The sequence below is a fragment of the Alosa sapidissima genome, chromosome 6 (assembly GCF_018492685.1).
Source record: "Alosa sapidissima isolate fAloSap1 chromosome 6, fAloSap1.pri, whole genome shotgun sequence".
Lineage (NCBI taxonomy): Eukaryota > Metazoa > Chordata > Actinopteri > Clupeiformes > Clupeidae > Alosa > Alosa sapidissima.
Window position 1 is genome coordinate 1,682,886 of NC_055962.1, and position 24,645 is coordinate 1,707,530.

At 39.2% G+C, this 24,645-nt stretch overlaps 1 protein-coding gene across 1 annotated transcript in view; it reads left to right on the plus strand.

The window, feature by feature from the left end:
- Positions 1-24,051, plus strand: part of LOC121711386 (CD2-associated protein) — a 166,355-nt gene extending 142,304 nt beyond the window's left edge. Inside the window, exons 17-18 of the mRNA XM_042094955.1 lie at positions 18,161-18,224; positions 23,661-24,051. Of these exons, the coding sequence (XP_041950889.1) occupies positions 18,161-18,224; positions 23,661-23,702 (106 nt within the window). The 3' untranslated portion in view covers positions 23,703-24,051. The remainder of the gene's footprint in view (positions 1-18,160; positions 18,225-23,660) is intronic.
- Positions 24,052-24,645: the final 594 nt, after the last annotated feature.

The following is a 24,645-nucleotide window of genomic DNA, read 5'->3' on the forward strand; positions in this document are numbered from 1 at the left end:
GCAACCGCGAGATAGGCTATGCGTTTCATGGCAATGAGTTGTTAACAGACATGAACCAAGACATATAGCCCAGCAGCAATCTAGGGACTGTTCGTTATTTATTGAAGGGGCCACCGGAGGAATTTTGAGTGCTTCAGTCAAAAGTTGCATGACCCTCTCTTGCCTGCTAGAAATTGTTCAATGACCCTCCGACAGAATTGTTAAAAAAGACATGACCCTCCCCTGCCAATTGCTGTCTTCCGACCGCACCACAGCCACACACTGTGATAACGTTCTTAAATCATTTAATCTTTCCCGTGAGCTTGCATGCTACCAGTCCTTCCTTTTCAAATGTGTTGCGCCTGTTTGCACAATTTCACAAATAATCATATGTGATTAATAATATGACAAATAATCCCTGTGCACCGGGACCGAAACAATGCATGCCAACTTTTTCCGTGTTTATCACGTATTTTAACTTTCCCCCGCTGTCTTGCCGTTTTAATGTTTTCCCGTAGAATATCCCATATTTTAATACTCTCATAACTGCCCTTCCATCGGGCCTACCATAACTTACCAACTCTGTACTGTAGACCCTATCTGGCTATTTATATTTTCTGTGAAATAAGCAAATGTATTTGTTCAACTTTATGAAGCAGAATTAACGCATAGGCTACTTGGAACATACATTTGACAAAGGACAGATGTATGTTGCTAGTGACAAAATATTAACATTCAGTGTTTTACGATGTCTTTGTCATGGGGAAGTGTTTTTCCCCATGCATTTATTCTAGGTTACTGTCAGTGACTGCCATGAGAGAAGCGGGTTCTGTTTCGTTCATGTCAGTGACTGACGCGAGAGAAGCGGGGTCTGTGTTGTGTTGCGTTGCGTTAATTTATTTTCATTGGGCATGCCGTGTCGTGCCATCCACAGCTCTTCAGTTCTGACAAAGCCAAAATGACTCCTTTTGAAACAATGAGTGCAGGAAGCGCGTTTGTATGGTTATATAACTTGACGGGGGGGGGGGGGGGTCCCAAGCAGTTTTCAGCCATAAGGATACTTTGAGAACATTTAAATTCACCCGACACTAATATTCAAAATATTGAAAACTATTTCGGCATAGCCTATAAAGCAGTTTAATTAAATGGAATGTTAGTTGTAAACAAACGAGCTACTTGGTGAGGCTTGGCCTCACAGATGCGCTCGTGCCTTAGATGGCAGGAAAAATCTTCACGATAGGCCTATTAACTAACCACCCGATTCACGTTGGCTGGGGGGAAGGGGGGCCATCAGACATTTGTGCCCAGTTAATCCCTGCCCCCAACAAATCACACCTTCCCACCTCTGACAGCTTAAAAGAAGTCAAGAGGACTCCTTACTCACAGACCTATTCACAAACCTGCAGCATTCTGCCGTGTTTTGAAATCATGCAGCTACAGGAGCTTCCAATCGTGAGGAAGCAATTTTGCATTGTAGGCATAACTAACATGCAATAACGCCACCAACAACAACCAAAACTAGGCTAATCATTGTCAACATGTAAATTAAATGTAACATTATTGTGAATCAAATTAAAATGTTCTATTTTGCAAACGTAAGCATAGTAACAGAATAATTTAATAATGTTACAAAGATGCTACATCAATCCATATGTTTCATTAGGCTACTAGGCTATATGTTTTGCCTTGATTCATTTAGGCTAGGCCTTTTTATTCAGCCTAACTGGCGAATTTAGGAGCAACTCCTAAAAATAATGGGCGTGCCACTCCTAACTTTAGGACTCCTAATTTTTTCCACAAAAAGTAATTCACGAAGAATTTTAGACCTAAAAGTAGCACCTAAGTCTGGGACAGCTTAAGTCGAGAGGACTCCTAACTCACTAAGACCTATTCATAAACAGTTTTTTGGTGGCATTTTACGTTGCGATGTTTTGAAATGCGTAGCCTATGCGCAACAGGAGCTTCCAATCGCGAGGGAACAATTTTGCATTCATAAAAGGGATGCAATAACGCCACCAACAACAACCAAAACTACTCATTGTTAACATGTAAATGAAATGTGAATCAAATTAAAATGTTCTCCTCTTTGCAAACGTAGCCTAGGCATATGGTGACAGATTAATTTAATAATGTTGCAAAGGTAGGCTACTGCATCAATCCATAGGCCTATGTTTCATTAGGCTACTAGGCTATTTGTTTTGCCTTACTCTTTATTCATTTAGGCTAGGCCTTTTTATTCAGTAATTAATCATCTTCCGTCCTTCGCACTACTTGTGTAGCGCACGCATTCTCCGACCTGTCACCGGTCACTCATCATCGGAAAAGAGGTGTTTGGAATTCCCGCGTTACAATCGTCAGACAATCAAGGTGGTCACTTCAGTCAAGCTCGTGCATGTGTAATGATGTAATCCATAGCAACGAAGACTCACTCCTAGTTTAGGAGTTGTCTGAAAGGCTTTGTGAATAACTTTTAAGAGAAAACTCCAAGCTAAAATCTTTAAGTGCGATTTAGAAGGAGCCTACTCCTAGTAGTAAGATAAAAGCCTTTGTGAATAGCCTACGGCCCCAGTTATTCATCATCTTCTGTCCTTGTGTAGCGCACGCATTCTGAGACCTGTCACCTGTCACTCATCATCGTAAGGGAGGTGTTTGGAATCATGCCCGCGTTACAATCATCAGCCAATCAGCCAATCAAGGTGGTCACGCTTGCCCATTTACCCAAATTAATGGTCGAATATTACTGATGATCATTGTTATTTAAGAACATGCAGTGTGCGTAGGGTACCAAAAACATCTTGCTCGTAAAAAATATAACGCACATTCTGTCGGGTCTGTTATTTACTGTAGGCTGCGCAAACCACAGGCCTTTAGCCTATTTTGGGCAAGCCTGCATTCATTCATTAATTCATTCATTCATTCAACCTTTATTTATTCTCGGAGGGTCATTGAGGGAAGCCCTCATTTTCAATGAAGCCGAGATTACAGACGCGAAGCAAAGCGCTCCACAAACAAGACAACATTCGAGGCCTTATGTTGAAGAATTGTATATAAAGCCTGCGCTAACAGTAATCCTCCTGCCCCTGATAGGCCTACCACAGCTGTGGATAGTGTGGAATGTTCAAGTAATAACACAATCCAATGTGTGTCTCAATTGTCTCCCGCTGACCACCTCACACATTTCTCTAGATTTTGCAACGAACTTACATGACACAATGCCATAAAATATGCCAGTTTTAGGACACAGAATAATGTTTGTAATGATACCAGGTAGGCCTACGTTTAACAGTAACAAGTGTAATGAGCTATTCATTGTCGAAGGTGAAATTGTCGAAGGTGAAATTCTTACTTTGGAAAACAAACATTTGCCGATATCATTGCCGATCATCAGAATATTGCAACAGATTCTGTGTGTTCTGGACTGCAGGTAACTTGTTAAACCAGTGGTTCTCAAACTTTTATTTCATTCCCCACTTTGATCAAGGGGCATGACTGATGATAGTGGAGATAACGTGTTATCCCGAGGCTTTTGCAAGTCAACATCTTCGACGGTAGTCTATTAAAAATATACGTTTTCGATGTCCCAAACGGAGAGCCATACTTTATTGTTTTTAACGATCTCTATGCTACTCACAAAAATGTAGGCATGGGGACATGATGAAGTAGGCTATCCAACTGTCCTGTGTTAAATTATTGTGATTACGAGCCAGTGGTTTTCAAACATTATGCGTAACTAAATGCAACAGGCTCATATCGTCCTAGCATTCGCAAAATGAAGACCAGTGTTTTGTCAAATTGCAAATAGCTATTCGTTTTAACGAATTTTTATGATGGTATGAAGTGCTTTTTGTATAGGCTACTATCTTAATCTTGGAATATGGGGAGGGAAGTGGCGCGTCTGCAGTCAGCCAAATATGAATGTAATTCTGCGGCATAAAGCAGATGTATTTGTTTATTGTACAGAAAAATAAAAATGACATGTCAAGCAGTCAATTGACTACATTGCAGTCAAGAAGTAGGGCAAATTAAGACACTGTTTTGATTTGCGTAGTTGCGTTACCCCCAACACTGCCAATAACATAGACAGCAAATTAAGATATTTTTTCGTTTTGTGGAGCGGCACCGGTAGGCTATCAAAAGCAGATTTCGATTTTTGCTACCACTGTGTAGTCAAGCCTTAAGCCATACCCAAGTAGCCTTAATCGAGGTAATGTTTAATTACGATTTATTTTGTTATTGAATTCGTAGGCTGGGATTCCTCTCTGTAACAATTACCACTGACAGAGCGATGTACATTGGCAGAGCGACGCACAGTGGCTGAAAGTGGTACTAAAGCTTCACGCAGCTTCACGCCGCGTAATGCGCGACTGAAGTGGCCATTTGAAAGCGATGCCCACTGTAGCTTCTATAACTGAGATCAAATCAATAAAATAAAATGACAGCAGTGATTGGCTGCAAAAATAAATAATGTCACACGTCTTGCGTCTCTCAAACTGGGCTATCAGGTAACAAACAGAGGAATTGAAATTATGAAATATGACCAAGGCATTAAAAAGCTGCTTGTTTGTCAAGATACTTTTTCACTGATTTATTTTAAAAAATATGAGCTATGAGTGTGAATGTTATATATTCCATCCGACAAATTATGTTTTACTGGTTTATTTGACAAATAATCTATATGGATTTGCTCTATAAAGACCTTATGTCTGTTTGGGATTGTTTTGTGAGCCTGGGGTTGTTTTGAGAGCCTATATAAATCAACTGTATACTACTGTCTACATTGCACTATATTTCTTGACCTGTCTCTGTATATTTCATCACCTATCTATACTTTGCCTCACATTGCAACACAGCTCAGATCTTTGGTTGTTATGAAGGCCAATCGTTCTAAATGGATGGTTGCTATGGCCAAAGGCCAGTTCTATCTCTGCCGTTGTCAATCGGGCATATCGTAGAATTCTGATTAACCTTATCTTATTTGAAACATCTCTATTTTACTTAGCCCACTTCCATACATTGCGTCCCATTAAGAAGTTACTTCATTCGCGCTTACCGTGATTCACACAGCAGCATTATTAAATTAATCTGTCACCATATGCCTATGCCTACATTTGCAAAGAAAACATTTTAATTTGATTCATATGAAACGTTACATTTAATGTACATGTTGACAATGAGTAGGCTAGTTTTGGTTGTTGGTGGTGTTATTGCATCCCTTAGTTATGCCTACAATGCAAGCTCCCTCGCGATTGGAGTCCTCGCCACTTCTTTTAAGCTGTCACAGACTTAGGTGCTACTTTTAGGGCTAAAGTGCTAAATAGCAGTCCTAAAGTTATAAGGGACGAAGTTACGAGTGCAAGCATCTCATATCAAATGACCATGGCATTACGCTAAACAACATAAATCCCAATTAGCAACATACATATATATGTATACAACATCCCTATAGCTAGCCACACAAGAAATGAATGATACTAAATCTCTGCTTAGCATGCTTCTCCGCTTAGCATGCTTCTCCGCTTAGCATTCTAATAACAGAAGGGGCACATTTATGTTGACCACTACAACATGACTCATTATGTCTGTAACTCTATAAAACACTTACTTTCATAAAGGAAGCACATCATCCAGCGCATACACATGGAAACCGATATTTTAGGTACTTGGCCACAAACTCAAAACGTGTCTCTCTGAAGCTCTGTTCTAGAATCTTTGCTCTGAACGCTGAAATAAACTAAATAAACGAAATGAGTGTCTTTTCAAGGTATTAAAAGTGTACGTGTAATTACGAATGGATGTGTGTGGTTTGCACTTAGAATAAACAAGAAATAACATTTCCAATAATTTCCCATGATAAATTACATAATATTTGCACCTTCCTTACTTGTGAAGCTCACACTGTATTTCAAGTACACTAGTTAAATGTAATACAACGTTGCCACCTAGCGTTCAGATGTAGGCTATTTAACATTAACGTGACATTGCTTGCTTATTCTTTCGTCAACTCCATGCTTTTAGGAAAACAATCTTTTTATCATAGTTCCCTCTTCAATGAGCGATTACCGGCTCGTTTTTGTAACAGAGATAGCTGTTTATTGTCCCTAGGTTTACAGAAACACCTATTCATATTAATACGTAGCCTATGGAGTGCTGCCGACCACTGTTCATTACGGCTCAGAATGCCTTGCATGTCTTTACAACAAAACAACACAGTAAAACCTAAATGCCTGTAAACATATGCATTTGCATACTTGTAACATTTTTAATAATACTCTCCCATCATGATATTTAACAATAATGAAAAATTTAATTTGAATACCGTCAATGTGAAAATAACTGTACTACGTCAGCAATAAATAGCTAATGTTCTTACCATTTCAGTTCGTAAGTCTATACTATCCCATGGCAGAGCAAGGATTTCATGATTGGGCAAGGTTGCCCGGAGACATTGTGGCTGCCCAGAGACATTGTGCATACTTGAAGGCATTGTGATAGATGTACCAGTACAACTGCAAATGTGGAAGGTGATAGTTACCAAATACGGGTGGGTGGTTTGCCAAATGCTGGAAACTTTTGGTATGTTTTCTTTTTTTTTTTTTTGGCTTATGCACCCTCACATTGGAGTTCAAATACAAAATTTGGTATCGATATATGACAGTGTTCCTGAGATATGGACGACTTCCTGTTTCGGAGCTTCGCTACCGATTTATTTTGGCTGTGACGGGCAACCGCTTTCGAAAATCAAAAATCCTTCTGGTAACTTTTGTGAGGCTTGGTCCAAGGATAATGTACGTCAAGTTTCATGGCGTTCGGACCAAATTTGTGACCTGTGAAAATTTAGTTTCGCTTTCTTTTCAATCCAATATAGCGGACGAACGACACGCCCACCTGACGTCATCTTCGCGAGCACCGGTACTGACCGGACGTTTTAAAGTTGGAACGGTGTCTCTGTCGCAAAGGGCCTAGGCACTAGAGCTGACAAAAAATTAGGGAGACGGGAAAAATAAAACTTAAGAAGAACAACAAGTGTGCTGCTTTGCAAGCACACTTAATAATGAGTATCAAATAAAATATATAATAGCAGGCTATTTCAAACAAAAAATAAACAAACAATTCTGTTTAAAACAAGCCTCCACACTGTCCATATCTTAATTAAACAAATGATTAACTATTATTATTGTATATGCTCATATAGAAGACAAAAGTTCATGGGGCACTATCCTTGTTTTGAGATAAATGTCTTTTATTTGCGATGTCTTGGATAAGTACTTAATTACCCACAATCCTAAAAAATCCCACAATCTCACAGTGATGCCTCTGATTGGTGGAAAGTCTGTTATGGTAAAGTTTGAATCTTTCTCACTCGAAAATCGCTGGCCAAGATGGCGGAGTCTTTTACTGCCTATGGCGAAAATCTTAATGTGATTAAAAACTTTCTAGACGTTGGTAGACATTGGTACTTGTATCAACAATGCAGCTAACATTAGCCTACATGCTGCAACACAGGTATGAAATATATTATGTTTTAGTGAGTGTCCAAAATTTTAACCACTTTAAATCGGGTCACATTATTGACTGTTGTGTGTCCGAGAGTCAGCTTGTTGGTTTTGTAAGGGCCAGCATGAGGGACAAGACCTACAAAGTTGTGAGTTTTGCAGGGAGGTTGGTAATGCTAGTTAACATTAGTTAGGCTACTGTAGCCTTCATACTGTATGAGTCATATCAATAATTAACCTAGGAATATTTTTTCGTGCATTTATTGAACATTTTGTGTAATAATTCACGGCAAGTTAACCATATACCGAAGATGATTAATTAACATGAAAACGTTGCCTGGTGTCCCTTTAAAAAAACTAAATATGGTGGTCCAAGAGCAGACCATGCACTGGTCCATGCATCAGCCCGACTGAGCGGTGATCGCAGTCAGGTACGAAGCACTGCACCATGTTGCTAACGTTAACGTGAACCGCTTTCACACACAAACGATATAAAATACACAATGATAAATATAAAATTCAATACCAAAACACTATTATTTACATGATTACTCCTGAAATAACTGCTATTAACTGCACATTCACAATATAAAAACCACTGCTTGGAGGAAAAGGTTTGCGTGCTGTTGTCGGTTGGAAGTTGTTTAAATGGCAATTTGCGCTGGTTGTGCCTTGCTATATATATTATTTAGTGAGGCGCTGTGGTTTATGGGTTGAGTAGTTCCTTCGCCCGGAAATGAAAATATGGACACAGTCTTGGACCTTTGACTTTTTTTCATTTTCTCTTCGTTTTTTCACTCGAAATAATATGTTGTACGCTTATGAGTTACGCCGTAGCTGGTTAGCCTAAGACATGCTCTAAAACTCTTTAGATAGGGATATTTCCAAAATGTCAATGGGAGAAATGAATGAGACACTTACTTCCGGCACCTAAGTTCTCTCGGAGGAGGGACGGGATTCTGAAGCTCTATATGGGCCCAGTATCGGCCCGATCCCTGATGCCTGTATCGCTATTGGGCCATCACTAGTTAAAAGTAAATAAGAATTGAATTAACAGCTTTAAAACAATACAATAAAGATGCAATACAAGATTAAAAAATGGTAAAAGAAAGAGTGTAAGAAAATACAGGATTAAAGCAATAAACCTTTTAATAAAAAATAATTGCAAATAAGTTAAAATAAACTAAGAAACAATAAAACAAACAATCAAAAATTAACTAAAAGTGGTAAAAAGGCAAAGACTGATATTAAAGGAAGAATGCAGTTAGTCAAATCGGGAAAAGTCACTGTAAAGAGTTTTGTCTTGAGCTAAGATTTAAAACGGGCAACAGTCGGCAGATTTTATGTCATCTGGAAGATTGTTCCACAGCTGAACCGCATAGTAGCCAAAAGCAACTTGTTTGGTCCTGGCAGGGAGCTTTTTAACAGGGATTTTTCCTTAGATCTTAGAGGCCTGGGGTATGTAAGGGATAATGTATAGAACGCCGGTCATTATCGGGAAATAGGTCCCGACAGGGCGAACCGGTATTGTTCCGCCCTGAAGGGACCTATTTCCCGATAATGACCGGCGTTCTATACTTTATCCCTTACATATTCCCTATACATTATCCCGCTTATTACACGGCTACTTGCCAAAACGAAACAATAAACTCCCCACGATATGACTCTTTAGCCTACATAGTCTAGGCTATAGCCTATTTGTTACCATTTCATCAAAATAATTATGTGGAAATGCATGAATTCTAGTTGCTTCCAGTAGCAGCAACTGGAATCCATGCATTTCCATGGAATTATTTTTGGAATCTGATCCCTTATCATACCTGTTCATACGTACTCGTCGCTCGACTTATCGTGACTAAATTCAAGATGGCGGCGAACGGGAAACTTCCTGAAGGTACTTTATGTATAAATCGTATTGTAAATAAACTACCAGTGCTTTTTCAAAGTTCTCAATGTCTCGTTTTTAAATGTCAGGGCCCTTGGAAGTCTACCAATGAAGTGTGGAGCTACTTTGAGCCTCGTAAATGGTGTAAAACAGTGATTTATTTGCATGGCTAGGCCGATGCCCGAGGCACCCCCATCGAAAACCTGTTGGTAGCATCGGCTAACTAGCGCCATATTTCGGAGTGCAGAGGACAAGCCGAGATGAGCTATGAGACAAAAGTTCACACTCGGTATCATGTTTCAACACACTTTAGGTCAATATCACACCGAACTTCTCCTTTAAAACATGGGCATAGGTTTAGATGGGGACACTGGTGACTAGTCATCATCAATATTTTGAGATGAATTGTCACCACCAATATTTTAGCGAACTTTGTGGTGTTTGGACCGATTCTGACGGTCAGGTCGACAGTAAAAGAAACGCTGTCATTTGATTGGCTGAAACCAAAGGGGGGTCATCTGACAAGCATGTGAGAGTGTCAAAGAATAGGTTACTTCACTTTGTGGTGGAACTGGTAGACAAGCGAGCAAGTGTGTCGGGTAGGCTAAGTTATAAAACCGTGACACTAAAAGTTCAATTCTGTATGTAACTGGAAGCCATTGCAGGGATTTGAGAATGGGTGTCAATAGGTCTGTTTTCTTAGCTTTTGTAAAAACCCTTGCGGCTGCATTTTGATAGTGCAATGCCTCCAGTGTAAAAATACTACACTCACCTTAAAGCTTGTGTATAATGTAATCTTACAGAATTTAAATATAAAATGTGAAAATGAATGTTCGTTACACTAGTGGTGGATGCATATCAGAAAGGAATTGCCAATACACCCAGGATATAGTGAAATATAATAATGAAACATTTATTTAATAATAATAGTAAAAGTGATTTATATTAACCCTTTCATGCACACATTATGAAAAAAATTGTCTAGATTTTTTTAATATTGATTTTATTACTCTATATGAGCCTAAAACTGAAAATCATTTAGAAATTTTAAAAAATATGATTTTATATAGAAGTTATTTTACTGTCCACGTATGTGGACAGTAGAGCCCGACCGATTTATCAGCGGGCCGATATTAGGCATTTTCCAAACTATCGGCATCGGCATTTATAATGGCCGATAAATGAATATTTTAAAAATAAAATAAAAACGGATGAAACACCCTTCAACCATGTCATGAGTGTTGGCGTTGTATAGTTTGTCCACCAGAGGGCACTCTACACCATCCCTGCTGGCAACACTCCTGTATAACGCGCCACACATCCTGCAACCTGCTGATCCAGCCAGAGTCGGGCAGAGAGAACCAGTTATCCGCGAGTGAGATCATCAGTGAAGTGTGTTCATGGTGATTTGGTCACGAGACATACATTGCTTGAATTAACAATTAAAAGAACATCCCCATCAATTCTCTTAACTCAAATAAGCATGACAAAATTCGTGAAAACAATGTACAGTTTTGCTGCTGTTAAATAAGTCGAGAGTGAAGCGGAATTAGCTAGTAATTACGTTACATTGTTACAGTGTAGGTGACTGTCTGTCCTTTTAACTTTTGACAATGTGACTGAAGATGTATTTCTTTAATAGCGTGACAGTTATAGCAGTGAGACGTATCATCTCTCCCCGGCCTGTTATTTTGAAAGCGTATATTTTACAATTTGCAGTATGATGTTATCCATTGCTAAATTATGGCTCATCATAGACTAGCTAACCACAAAGCTAGCTAATGCCATGAATATCAGTGGAAGACCGCTAACGTTAACATTAATGAGCTTGGAAACCACAACGAACTTATTCTGCCTAAATAAAGTAATGATTACTATTTATAACTAGTATATCTGTAGTTACAGTCCCTGCATTGTAAAATGTAAGTTAGACGTGCGAGGAGTGAACATTTAGACATAGAGAAAAAGTATCAAACGTAGCTTGTGCAAAACATAGCTTGTGCATAAAAGTTAGCTTTTCTTTTACACGTGTGTGAAATCCAATGACGCCAAGTGTGCGTTTCAGACTGTCGTTCAGCCGCAGCATTAACGAGTTACATGGAATTAGATCACTAAATAGTAGGTTTTAGAAGGCAGGCAGCAACTGATGATTGAAAATGGTTTAATGTAGCTTGATGGAAATAATTTTAAAAGTGCAGGTAAAGGGATAAGCAAGCTGACATTGTAATTATAAGGTAGCTTATAAGGCAATAGGGACTAATTATTACACACGCTCACTCAAACTTTGAGGAGTGACCTTTATCTTGTTTAATGATAATACAAATGATGATGATAGTAATAATGTCATCATTATTTTTTGTAATTATTAAGTCTTAGTTCAAGTTAAATATTTATGAAGCTTACCAAGTCTTTTAATAGGCCTACTGGTAACTTTGATTTGGTTGTTGTTGTTATTGTGTTTTTGTTCAAAAGACTAAGTTTCAAAAAATAATAAAGAGTAATGACAGAAAATATGGACCATTATGTGACTTTAATGCAAAAAAACAACAGTTTTTTCAAGTACATCATAACAGTAATGATTTTAATGGCACAGAAGGATATTCTGATTCTAAAAAGAGTTATTTATAACAGTATTTGATCAATTTTTGAACATTTTTTGTAACAGATAATATATAAATTATTAAAAAATATTTGTCCAGTTAAAAAAAGTAGATTTTACAATCATATCATGTTGGTTATGTTGTTAACTACTGAAAAATATTTTTTAGTATGTCATTTAGAAGATAATATTTACAAACATCTCAAAAGATTAAAAAAATGTTTTAAGTTTCAACAACTGATTTAATTTTACAATCATGTCTGTAATGTTATGAACAGCATATTACTTCTTTAGCATGTAACATATTTTTAAACAGATTTGTGTGTGTGTGTGTGTGTATGTACTGTGTGTGTGTGTGTGTGTGTGTACTGTATGTGTACTATGTGTGTGTACTATGTGTGTGTGTGTGTGTGTGTGTGTGTTATTTATTTATGTATGTATGTATGTATGTATGTATGTATGTATGTATGTATGCATGCGTGTGTGTACTGTATGCGTGTGTGTACTGTGTGTGTGTGTGTGTGTCCTGTGTGTGTGTGTAATGTATGTATGTATGTGTGTGTGTGTGTGTGTGTGTGTGTGTGTCCTGTGTGTGTGTGTGTAATGTATGTATGTGTGTGTGTGTGTGTGTGTGTGTGTACTGTGTGTGTACTGTATGTGTGTGTTTACTGTGTGTGTGTGTACTGTGTGTGTGTGTGTGTGTGTGTGTGTACTGTATGTGTGTACTGAGTGTGTGTGTGTGTGTGTGTGTACTGTATGCGTGTGTGTACTGTATGTGTCTGTGTGTGTGTACTGTGTGTGTGTGTGTGTACTGTGTGTGTAATGTATGTATGTGTGTGTGTGTACTCTATGTGTGTGTGTGTGTGTGTGTGTACTGTATGTGTGTGTGTGTACTGTATGTGTGTGTGTACTGTATGTATGTGTGTGTGTGTGTGTGTGTGTGTACTGTATGTGTGTGTGTGTGTACTGTATGTGTGTGTGTACTCTATGTGTGTGTGTACCGTATGTGTGTGTGTGTACTGAGTGTGTGTACTGTATGTGTGTGTGTGTGTGTGTGATGAGTGTGTGTATTGTACAGTATGTGTGTGTGTGTACACCACTTAGTCACCATCTAATGTCTTAATATATTACTCTTTGCAAAACATGCACACCATTCATTGGTCTCTATATATTTCTGTAATGTCATAAATAGGCAGTTCACATAATGTATAACATGTAGTTAGGTCATTATTTATGTTTACCAAATGTTTGTTTCTTTGTAATTTAAAGTAGTTAAATTCATATTTGAACAATAGAAATAAAAAAAACTTCCTAGTTACAAAATCAGATTTTTGGTCATTTAACTCCTCTGTTGCGCAACGTCCACATACGTGGACAGTTGTTTTTTAACGTCTACAAACTATATTTAACATCAAATACATCAAAACAAAAGAGTAAAAACTGTCAAACAAACGACCGATTGAGAGTTGTCACGTGCTTAAGTTGCAGTAGATGTATGGGTAATGAAGTTCTTTGACAACTTTGGGCAAAGAATGTAGCCCAAAACGAACTGCATTACCCACAAATGTAGTTTCAAAACCAGAAGTGGGATGAACGCGCTGCTTGCAACGTAAATGAGAGTCTGAGCGAGCAGAAAAGGTTGTGAACCGATTCGTAACATGTAAATCGATATAACGACCGCTTCATTTTTTATTTTCAAGTTTTATTCCGATACGGGGCTTTACGTATCGATGTAGCCGTATCTTACACGTTAAAAACGGATACCGATATGTGTCGGTTAATCTTTAAACCTCTACTTTCCGGTGCACAGAAGTCAGCTCTATGAGCTGAAGGCAGGGCTGCAACCGCTACAATGCCCGTCCGACTCGCCGGGCGCTCGTGGCAAAAAACAAGTGTGTGTGTTTGTCAGTATAAAAGTGTACTCACGAACGGTTTCACTCTACTCAGCCAACGAGCAGATGACCATTGTCCCAACATAGACGGGAGGCAAGCAGCGGCCTTGAGCTAGCCGATGTAGCTACTCCGGTGACACCAGTGGCAGCAGGGCGGTTGGTCCCCCGGTTGGCTCAGCACTGGCAGCAAAACTCTGTAATCCTCGGGAGTGCAATCGAGTCCGTCTCCAAAGAAGGGCAGCAGATCCGCAGAGGTGACAGACACTAACCAACAGAAGCTAGCAACCCCGTCAGTGTCCTGGCAGTAACGTTTGCTCATAGCCAACTAGTAGCTAAACGGCAGCTAACTTTGAAACTCAAAAGCTCTACTGCTCCAGTAAACACGATAAAGTAAACGAGGAGCAACACCACAATGATCGACTGATACATTTTGCTGTTCATGGGCCTATGTACATAAAGGTACAGCTTGGTCTTCACAAAACAGCACTGAACAGGAGCAAATGGCTGGACCTCTCCCTTCCTAGTGTAGATGCAGACTACTTGCCTTCTCCTCACTGAGGAGATGGGATGTTCACATTCCCCGCAAGTTTGCAGGCATAATAAAATAACTAGGGTCAATCGTGCGTTAATTAAGGACCAAGCATAACGCATTAAAAAAAAAAATGTATCACATTAATCGCCTGCCGCCAAAGATTTTTTTTATTTCACATAGTCACTTGTTCTGTTATCAACAATCCCCTTTGGCTGCACCGTTTCTTGTCCTCAAACTGCCACAGACACTTCCTAGCAAAGCTCCACTCTAGAATATTTGCTTCCTACTAAGCTTCTGCCTAGCCCTCCTCCTCCTGTAGTCATGGAGATAATAAACACCAACACAGTTCTGAACTTCCGGTCGGCTGGATGGCGCTTTTAAGTGCTGTGGACACGAGTGACATGAGTGCGGCGCACTCCCCTTTCGACATTCAATTACATTCGATTATGTTCTTCTCAATACAATTCTGCATACCAGCATGGCACTTTGCCACCGCCTAAATTACAATTCAGTTTTATTTTGTTGGCGCCACTCCATAAAATCCATTGTTCACCCAGTGTTTGCCAGTTAAAAACTTTGGCGCTGATGTGCGTGGCAAGTTACAGTGCACTCAACTCGGCGCCGGTGTTTGCTCAGTCCACATGGAATTAAAATATCACTGAAGCACTTCAAGTTTAAGCTATTATCTACTACGAGCTAAAAATTGTTTACACGCCTACACTGTTACACGTGAACTGAACATACCGTAAAACTCCAAATAATAGCCCAGGCTTTTATTTTTTCCAAATTACCAAACTGCACCGGCTAGTATTAGAGACAGGCGTCTATATGAGACAGGCCTTTACTTTCCTTTACACAAAACTTTTCCTCTGCAAAGATGGAAAATATTATCGAATTATTTCAAACACACTGAATGTCTACCTATATGAATAGCTATCTGATATTACGGATCATCATTTATTTAGTGTTGAGATGTTGTTCATTGAGTGAGATGATCCAAATAGCGGGCATAGCCAGAACAGATGAAACGCGTTTTAATCAAACATAATTTGCAAAGAGAACGCTCATATTTTGTCCCTAGCAAATAGCCTATATCGGTCCTTTGTCAAAGACCAAAACCGTTCAGGAATTAATTTATGCAAAAGTGGAACCTGCATAATGTTTCATTCTCCCTCCTTTTCGGCACGAATGAAACGGTTTGAGAGAGCATGAACCATATTGTTTCTCCCGTATTTTATTTGGCAAATTTGACAACAATGTACATTTCAAATCATAGCCAACTTCTTTCCCTTTTTGCCATGGCGGTACGCATTTAGAATAAAGAATAACGTTCGCGAACCCTTTTGTTTTGTTGCCAGCATAAAAACAAGCTTACCATCGGCCTATCTGCAAATTTTAAACACAAGGGATGAATTGAACAATGACTAAACCAGACATACAGACATAGTTCATATTGAAAAAAGTTATACAATTTGGAACTCTAGCTTTTCCCCACCGCAGTCTTTTAATACCATCTAATCATAACTTGCGCTGTCTGCACCATACTTCAGCCCAAATCACACCAAAGATTCACGACGAGATGAGCTGCAACATTCTATAAACCAGCAGCTTGATGCAACATTTTAAAGCCTTGCAACTGTGACTAGACATGGTGAATGCTTTGCAACGGCTTGCAACGACATGCAACATCTAATTCACACCGCTGCAACGGTTTCGGGTCATTGGGAATCTTTGCTGTGAATTGGGCTTTAAACAGACGATCTGACGGGTTTTAGAAGATTAAATACAACCCAAAACTAAAAAACAGACTGTTTATGTGTTTAGCTGTTTATCGGATTTTAATATTTACCAATATCTAGGCAATATTTGTAACATTTATTCTGTATTTGGCCTGTTATGAAATCATGTAGAAGGATTTAAACACATTTTGAAACCTAAAGACCAAAGTTGGAGACATGAATGTAGACCTTGCTGCAAATTTAATTTTTAATTTAACCGGAATACTCTGGAACGGCTTACTGTACAGGGGATTGCTTTACACCTTTGTGTTCGATAAGGTCTGCTGTTTATTCTGATATATGGTTTGTCTGATATATGTGTTGAACGAAGGGTTCGTGACCGAGATGAATGGGTAGGGAGATGGGCGTAGAACCTTATGTAGACGTTATGATTAAATTTAATCATATTATTTACTTTTCGCGTGAACCGTTCACCACAGCAATTAGCTGTTCACATCGTTTAAAAGCTGAGAAAAAGCTCTTTCATGTGATGTGATACATGTGTCTGTGTGATGAGTAGGCTACTTGGCGATCACGAGTATTTCAACTGAGAAGACACACTTTCTTTCTTACCATGCGCTGTCATTTTCTCCAATGCGTAACACTGAATTAATTTGCGTTGTGATGCTAAGATTATTTTGACAAGCCATAGGCTAAATTAAAATCGCTATTAAACAGACGCAAAGCAGAATATTGAAAGAAGGGGGCACCAAGGCCACAGTGGCCTGTAAACATTTAATTTTCAAAGGAGCATCACGGCCAACGCAAGGGGCAACGTAGCGGCATGGCCGTCGTGGCCGCGGTGAAATTCCTACCCTGGATACACCAACCTCACGATTCGGTTTTGTATCACGATTTTTAACCCACAGTTCGATGCGATTTTCTTGTTTTTTGGGGAGGGGGGGGGGGTGTTTTGATATTTATGACTGCACACTTTATGCTTTATGCACACTTCTTATCATCGCCTATAGCCTAGGCCTACTATTGTCTATTGACTATTGTCTGGCTGAAGCCTGGAAATATTGTAAACGAAGTAGCATAGTTGGCTAGTTTATCATAGTATACTGATTGGACTGTTCAGTTTCCCCATCTGTGTTTAAGTTTCAAGGTAATACTTGTTCTCCATGGGACAGGCCCTTTTGGGAAACATTGGTATTGAGATGATCAGTCAACTTGAATGCAACAGTTTTAAACAAATGTGTGCAGCATGCTAATGATGCTAAACGGATTTAAGAGTAATTTAGCTAGTCGTCTTCTATGCGTCCTTGCTTTCACTATTGTGATTCACAATGTTTTATTTGGATTGTGCTGGCCAAGTCACGCTTGTCCATTGCGAGTGAGAGGAAGGGAGAGCGAGAGAGAGCCAGAGAGAGCGGGGCAAGAAGAGGGGGGTTTACTTCTGTACTGTTTGGTAAAGTTGAACACATAGTCTACAATGAAAGCAAGGAGAGGTATGAAATTATGATTTATTTATTTATTTTTGGACAACGTAGGCTACCGGTAACTAAGTAAAGCGGGAGATGTGTGTTGCTTATGCGGCCGCGTAAGCTGCAAAGCACTGCGAGAAACACTAGAAAGGGTGTGTCACGGTTCTGCCTTTTTACACTGCGACACAGGATTGTGGACATGAGTCTCGCGATTTCGGTTTCAAATCGCATATCGTTACAGCCCTAACGCCAGGCATTTAAAACAGACAGGCGTCTATTTGGGACTCGGCTAATATGTGAAGTTTTGCGATAGTTAATGGACTAGAAAACGAATAGACCTGCCCGGTGACTGACACTCATTAACAATACTTCTGCATATAGACAGTTTGTTAGTTGGATAGTCCACACTTTTGTACCATTTTCCACAATTTCTAATAACTAAGAATTTGATCTCTTAAACTCAAAATCACTTGGTGTATTGGTAAGCTTTTGACTGAATAAAGGTTTGATTGATCAACAGTCTTAGGAGTTTATTATTGTCGTTCTTATTAACATTATTATTGCTCTTTCCACAGGAGAGAACTTGCTGAACTGAGAAATGATTTGGAAGATGAACGTTCAAAGCGAATGGCCCTACAGGTAAATACTTTTGCAAAGACCAGAACAGTGCTACATGGGCATGAAAGTTGGGGCTCACGAACATGCCTAGAGTGTAGTGCCTGGCTGCTTTTGGCTGCAGCAACTCGAGCTAGGTAAAACCGAATGTTTTTTTTTTTTTTTTGTACCGACTCTGCAGTCTCCTGCGTCATAAAGTGACCTGTTACTGACTGAGCTACATTCCTATCTTTGTTTTTGAAGAAAATGTTCATATTGATTCTATATTCCGATAATGTTCTATATCATACCAGCTATACTTTTTACAAATATGTTTCTGATGGAAAAGACCGGAGGTTCTGCATATGGCTGGGACAACGCGTCGACGTAATCGATGACGTCGACGCAAAAAATACGTCAACGCAGAATATGAGCGTTGATTTGTCAAGCATAACGTGTGCTGCTAAATATTTTTAATTTTACACCTTCAGTGTTTTCCATACGTTGACTAATCTGTGGCTGGGCACCACGAAATCAAAACCGGCCACCACACATTGATGATCTATGTTTTAGGCCCACTATTTAAATAAAAGATAAGATAAAATAATTTCATTGAGCTGCACTTTTTACTCACACAGCCTTTCCTCGCCCCGTCCGCTCTCTCTCGTAACGAGCCCGCTGCTCCTCCTCTGCATGTGCATTTAACAAAATATTCACGATTGTTGAAGGATTGTTGTTGCCACATAGAAACACTGCATAGAACACAGTGGGCTAAATTGCTATTAAATCCGCTTAGCATCGTGACAATGCTGCGCAAATTTGCAGCATTAAAACTGCTGCATTAAAGTTAAAGTAAACTCTGCTAAGGTCTTATCACAACATAGTACATTGAGGAGACTAAACTAAGTTAAGTTACAGTATGCAATCAAGCAGTATCTCAAAGCTAACGTTAGAATACTGTTTGGGTGTCAAGTTTAGCATGCTTACTTGCAGCTGCTTATTCGTTACTCATGCAGGGCTCATTTTATTGACTCTGAATGTTTGCAAAATCCCGATGTAAATGGAAAAGTGTTTTACAAGACTCAAAAGTGCTTGTCCAAAGGAGAAGTACGAACCGTTATTTGAACTAACTACGTTATGAATTGCATCCACACATCAGCAGCCTTTTAACTGTGTTAATGTTAATTGCAAGATTGCCACATGAACGTCTTAAAATGCACTCAATTAGACATACACTACTGAACTTTATTGAATGCTACCTCTAACTAAGAATGCATTACTTTGCACCTGTATAGTATTTTATTTTGGAATCTTAAGAGCAATAAACATATATTGCAATATTAAAGAATTCATGTTTTTTTCATTCAGATGTGTAAATAAACACGTAAGTTGCTATTAGTGAATTAATGGGGAGATAATTGATAATCGAATCGAATTGGACTGAAAAAATGAATCGTTAGATTAATCGATGCATCGAAAAAATAATCGCTAGATTAATCATTTAAAAAATAATCGTTTATCCCAGCCCTAGTTCTGCGGATGTTAAAATGTTTGGGCCGTATATCTGAACAACATAAACGGTCATATGGAAGTCCGAACTTAGCCGGTTGTTCTACTGCTCCCCTTCTAGTATTTCCTCCCGACATTATGTAAATGTGCTGTGTCGAACGAAGCGTAAAACATGCAGTTAAAATTCAGACCTAGTGAGAGGGCGTGTCGATAATGTTAAAAGTACTTCAAGTATTAGCCTACGCACAATAGATTTTTCTTCTTTAGCCTACATAATGCATACATTTTGTAAACAAAAACAGCAGATGTGACAGCGGCCGCATATCTCATATCTCGCCTCTTGTGAACTCTGCAAGCCCCCGCCCCTCACTCGACAACCACACGGAGATTCTGTAATGTGTATGTCGTTCACACATAGGTCCGTATAAGGTCAGTATAAGGTCCGCAGGTTAGCATCATATCTGAATCATCCGAAGGGTAGGACCTCGGTTTACTCATATACTCATATACTCCGAAGGTTATATCTGAAAGCCCTTACAGTCATGGAAATAAGCGTTCATTGATTCAGTGGCTTAGGGGGAGGGGAGTGGCGGTGTTTTTCACGTCTTCTGAAGCTCAGAAGTCAGCCTCATATGAGGGGGGATGGTAGGTTCCAACACTGGGGTTGGTGGCTCCCATCTAAAACGGGTTTTAATTTAGGTACAACAGCAGGGACAGATCATGGCTTGCGCCAAGTGTTCACGTGAACAGGGGCCCTGAGCCAATGTGAAATATGTCTCCATGCAAGGTAGTGTCAAGCAGCAGTGAAGTGAAAACCTTATCATGCAGGTAGCCAATGTTCACGTCACCTGAGTCAGACAGAAAACGGACCCTGCTTGCTCTGTTAAAGTTTGTATGCCCCTTGTATTTAACAGCCAGAATTTCAAAATTTTCCCTGTATCAGAGCTATGTCCTGCATGTATGAGATTGTTGTCCTGCTTGTATGTGATTGTCGTCCTGCATGTATGTGATTGTTGTCCTGCTTGTATGTGATTGTTGTCCTGCATGTATGTGATTGCTGTTTTCAGAGAAGGCACTTTACAGCCCAAGACAAATTTCCCCTTGAGGGATAATAAAGTATATCTTATCTTATCTTATCTTACTGTGATAGGCACTCAATTAGACTTTCACACCACCGATACAATGTAATGACATGAAAGATAAGTCTAATAGTTTAGCTCACAGGTGAGATGTGGCTAATGATTAAGCTTCAATTTTCAATTTCTAATAATAATGTAGCCTAAGTAATAAGTAAGGTATAATGTATGGTCCGCCGGTAATTATCAGAAAATAAGTCCCGACAGGGAGAACAGAACCCCGACGCGCAACAGAGGGGTTTTGTTTCGACCTGAAGGGACTTATTTTCTGATAATTACCGGCGGACAATACATTATCCCACTTATTATACAGATACTTGCCAAAACGAGAAAAGAAACTTAACACAATGGTTCTTTAAAAATGATTTTGCTACCGTTTCGTGTCCATTCCATTGCAATAAGCTAACGGACTTCTTGCGGAGTGATATGAAAGACGTTAATCAGAAGCACAAAACCAGTTGCCATTGACAGCAGTGATTATATACTTTGCTGGTGATTACATAGATTTAACAGACCTCCGAACGTTGGGAAGGCCCATTCATGTGAATGGAACTTTCTGCAGCACTCTGACGAGCCGTGTAATAATTACTAATAATGTAGTGCTCCAGGACCCCCTTAGCTGAACTCCGTTAACAATATCCTGAGACTAACAGCACCACTGCAGAAAATATGTCTAGGGGAAACACTGGTGACTAAATGCAGTTTTAGCCCCAGTATTTATAGAAAGTACAGCATTTTTTATCATGAACAGTAAAAACTCTATGGGCCCTATCTTACACCTGGCGCAACATGGCACCAAGCACGACACGTCTTGTTCCTATCTTACATCCAACGCAGTGATGGATTTTTCCCCTCACGCTCCAGTTCAATTGAACACTGCGCCCACAGCCGTGTCAATTAAAAAAATAGGTGTGGTCAAGCTCATGGTCTAAAATCGCTATCTTAAACCCACTAATAATCATTAGACCACTGACCAAGAAAAACCTGGTCTAAAGCAAAAAGCACAAGTTCAGCTATTTTGGAGGCGCACTGTCGGGAAATAAGTAAGGAAGTAACCCTTAGCAACGAGTCCCAGGCAATGACTCGTCCACAGGAGGAATATACTTTTATATATAATATAATTTTTAGTCAGTCATTCGAACATTCAAATAGAGTTGATTTTTTTCAGGCTGTGTTTTCGACTGACTGTTAAATACCATTGTGCTGTTTGATGTTGCGCCCCTTGCTCTGAAAGGTAATGACAGATGTCAGTCTCATTGGTTTAATGGATGTTACGCCCAAAACTCATGCCATGACTGGTGCTGGATGACCTCCTCACACAAAAAAAACTTATTTCTTAAAGGGGAACTTGGCAACTATTTCAACGTAATAAACCCATTTAGAAATCATTTGGATGGTTAAATGACCCGTTTTAGTGAAAATTGTGACTTTCCCCGCTGCCCCTATCGTCCCCAAGCGGAAAACCAACCGTGCAACATTGAGACTACCGTCCCGGAAAGAGAAGTGAGAAACAAGAAACTCATTTTAAATCGTGTTTCTTACCTTGTATCATCCACATTGTTCTTCCGAACTTATGCTAACCGTTTCGCTAGCTTGTAAACAGATCCATGTGCTTTATCGTTACCTTTTTCCAGTTTGAAATAGCATAATGCACAATTTCTCCAGCAGAGGGGGAAATATAGCTAATCCTGCCAAGTTTCCCTTTAAGTATAATACATACAATCAATCGGATATACACCGTTGTAATCAGAATCAGATAGACTTAAAGGGACACCAGGCAAGCCTGATGCTTTTTCTCTACGAAACTCCCCCTCGCTCGGTCTGAAGCTTTTTTCCTTTTCTTTGCGTCTTCCGTCAAGGGTTTTCACTGCTTCTTCGCCGGCTCTGCCATTATACACACGTTTGCAACAATCTCTAGCGTTTCGTTAGCCTGCCTCTGTGCTGTAAACTGATCTTGCTTCGGTCGGCGGGTAGGATACACCGAACTTGCAAGTGGGATATTCTTCCTACAGGCAGTAGGGGCGGGCGAGAGAGCCTTCATTCGCCCCTAATGAGTCATTTAACCATATACCGACTTACGAAGATGATTAATTAACACGAAAACGTTGCCTGGTGTCCCTTTAATATAGTAATAAACAGACTTTGAAAATCCTCTCCAAATGTAAATCAATCATTTTGTCTAAATGTCATTTCATTCACAGAAAAATATAGTGTGTATGACATGTTCAGCAAGTTGTGGGTTATTTCACGTGACTAAGATGACTATTTTGCCTTAAGCCGGCTGCAGACTGCCGGCGTGGAGTGAGCGGGTCAGCTGCGTGTCGGCTCCGTTTTCATTTCGGCTCCCATGTTAGCAGGTTAGAGGTTGCACACTGCCTGTGTGCGGCTCGAGCCACGCTGAAAACGCCTGCCTGCTGGAAATAGGGCTTGCGTGACGGAAGCGTTTCCATTCAAAACAGACAGTAAATAGATGTTTTAATAGGCTTAGAGGCCGTAATGTATTTGAACCATCTGTTTCTGACCGTGCGTTTCAGATCACTAAAATAGGGTCCTTAGCCAATAAAATTCAACAATAGTTTTGAAACATGACATGAACTCAATGCTATAATTAAACCCAACCAGTACAAAAAGTGCACACCTGCCATAAAGGCTATTCATTTGTGTGTTCTTTGAGCCAACGTTTACACTGGAGTCGGCTAATGATAGTTTAGAAAATGGTTACTTTGTTTTAAGCTTTTAGGTGATATGTTTATATTGAATTTTTACTAACCCGGACCCTCATACTGTAAAATACATGAAAAGTTTTTTTTACTTTTGTTTTATTCCCTCATGATAGATTGAGATAGACAAATTGAAGAAGATGTTGCAGTCAACATGAAGCTGGAAAGAAATGGCCTATGGGAGTGCAACCCTACAATGTCATCAAGACCTGCCACAGAGGAGAAGAAAGATGCCATTCTCACACCCTTTTATTCCCGGTTCTATTTAACATTATGGTTTCAGTTTTGCACATAATCATTGTAATTGAAATAGAGGAAATTGTAGGGGAAACGTGTGTATGGGGTTCTTTTGCCAAAATAAGTTCCTGGGGCCTTACATTACTACTGTGCTGAGAGAATGCCTGAACATTGCTTTGAAATACTACTGACTCTGTATAAAGTGATGGGGAAATTATTTTCCTTGTTCCTTATTTTTTATTTTTATAAGTAGTCATTTTGAGATATATATATATATATATATATATATATATATATATATATATATATATATATATATATATATATGATATATGTGTGTGTGTGTGTGTGTGTATATATACTTACAGAGGACCAATATATTCACTTTTTCTTTAGAGATGATTCATATAATATGTGCAGTGATATGACATATTTCATTGCCGTTTTAAAGGGAGATGCTCTTTTGTTTGTTGTAAAGGATATCACTATTGTGCCTAATGTTCTTTTTCCAAGCGGTAATATTGGGAGATGGCATATATCTCATTGCACAAAATGATGGCATTGTAAATATTTGTGGCTAATGGATATGCAGCCATGTTAAATATACATGGATTTTCACAAATCTTAAATATTCAATTTCCAAAGATGGCCTTTATTTGACATCATGGTATATATATTCAAAAATAGAAACAGCAGTCGTGTTTTGTTTATTCCCCGTAATGTTCAAGCTCAGGATGAATCAAATAATCCTGTAATTCGGACTAAGACAGAAAAGGCCTAATCATGTCTTTTATTGTTTATAATGGGGAGGGGATGTTGATTGGTGTTGTTTTTGTTAAGTCTACATGTTGGCTCTCATCTTTT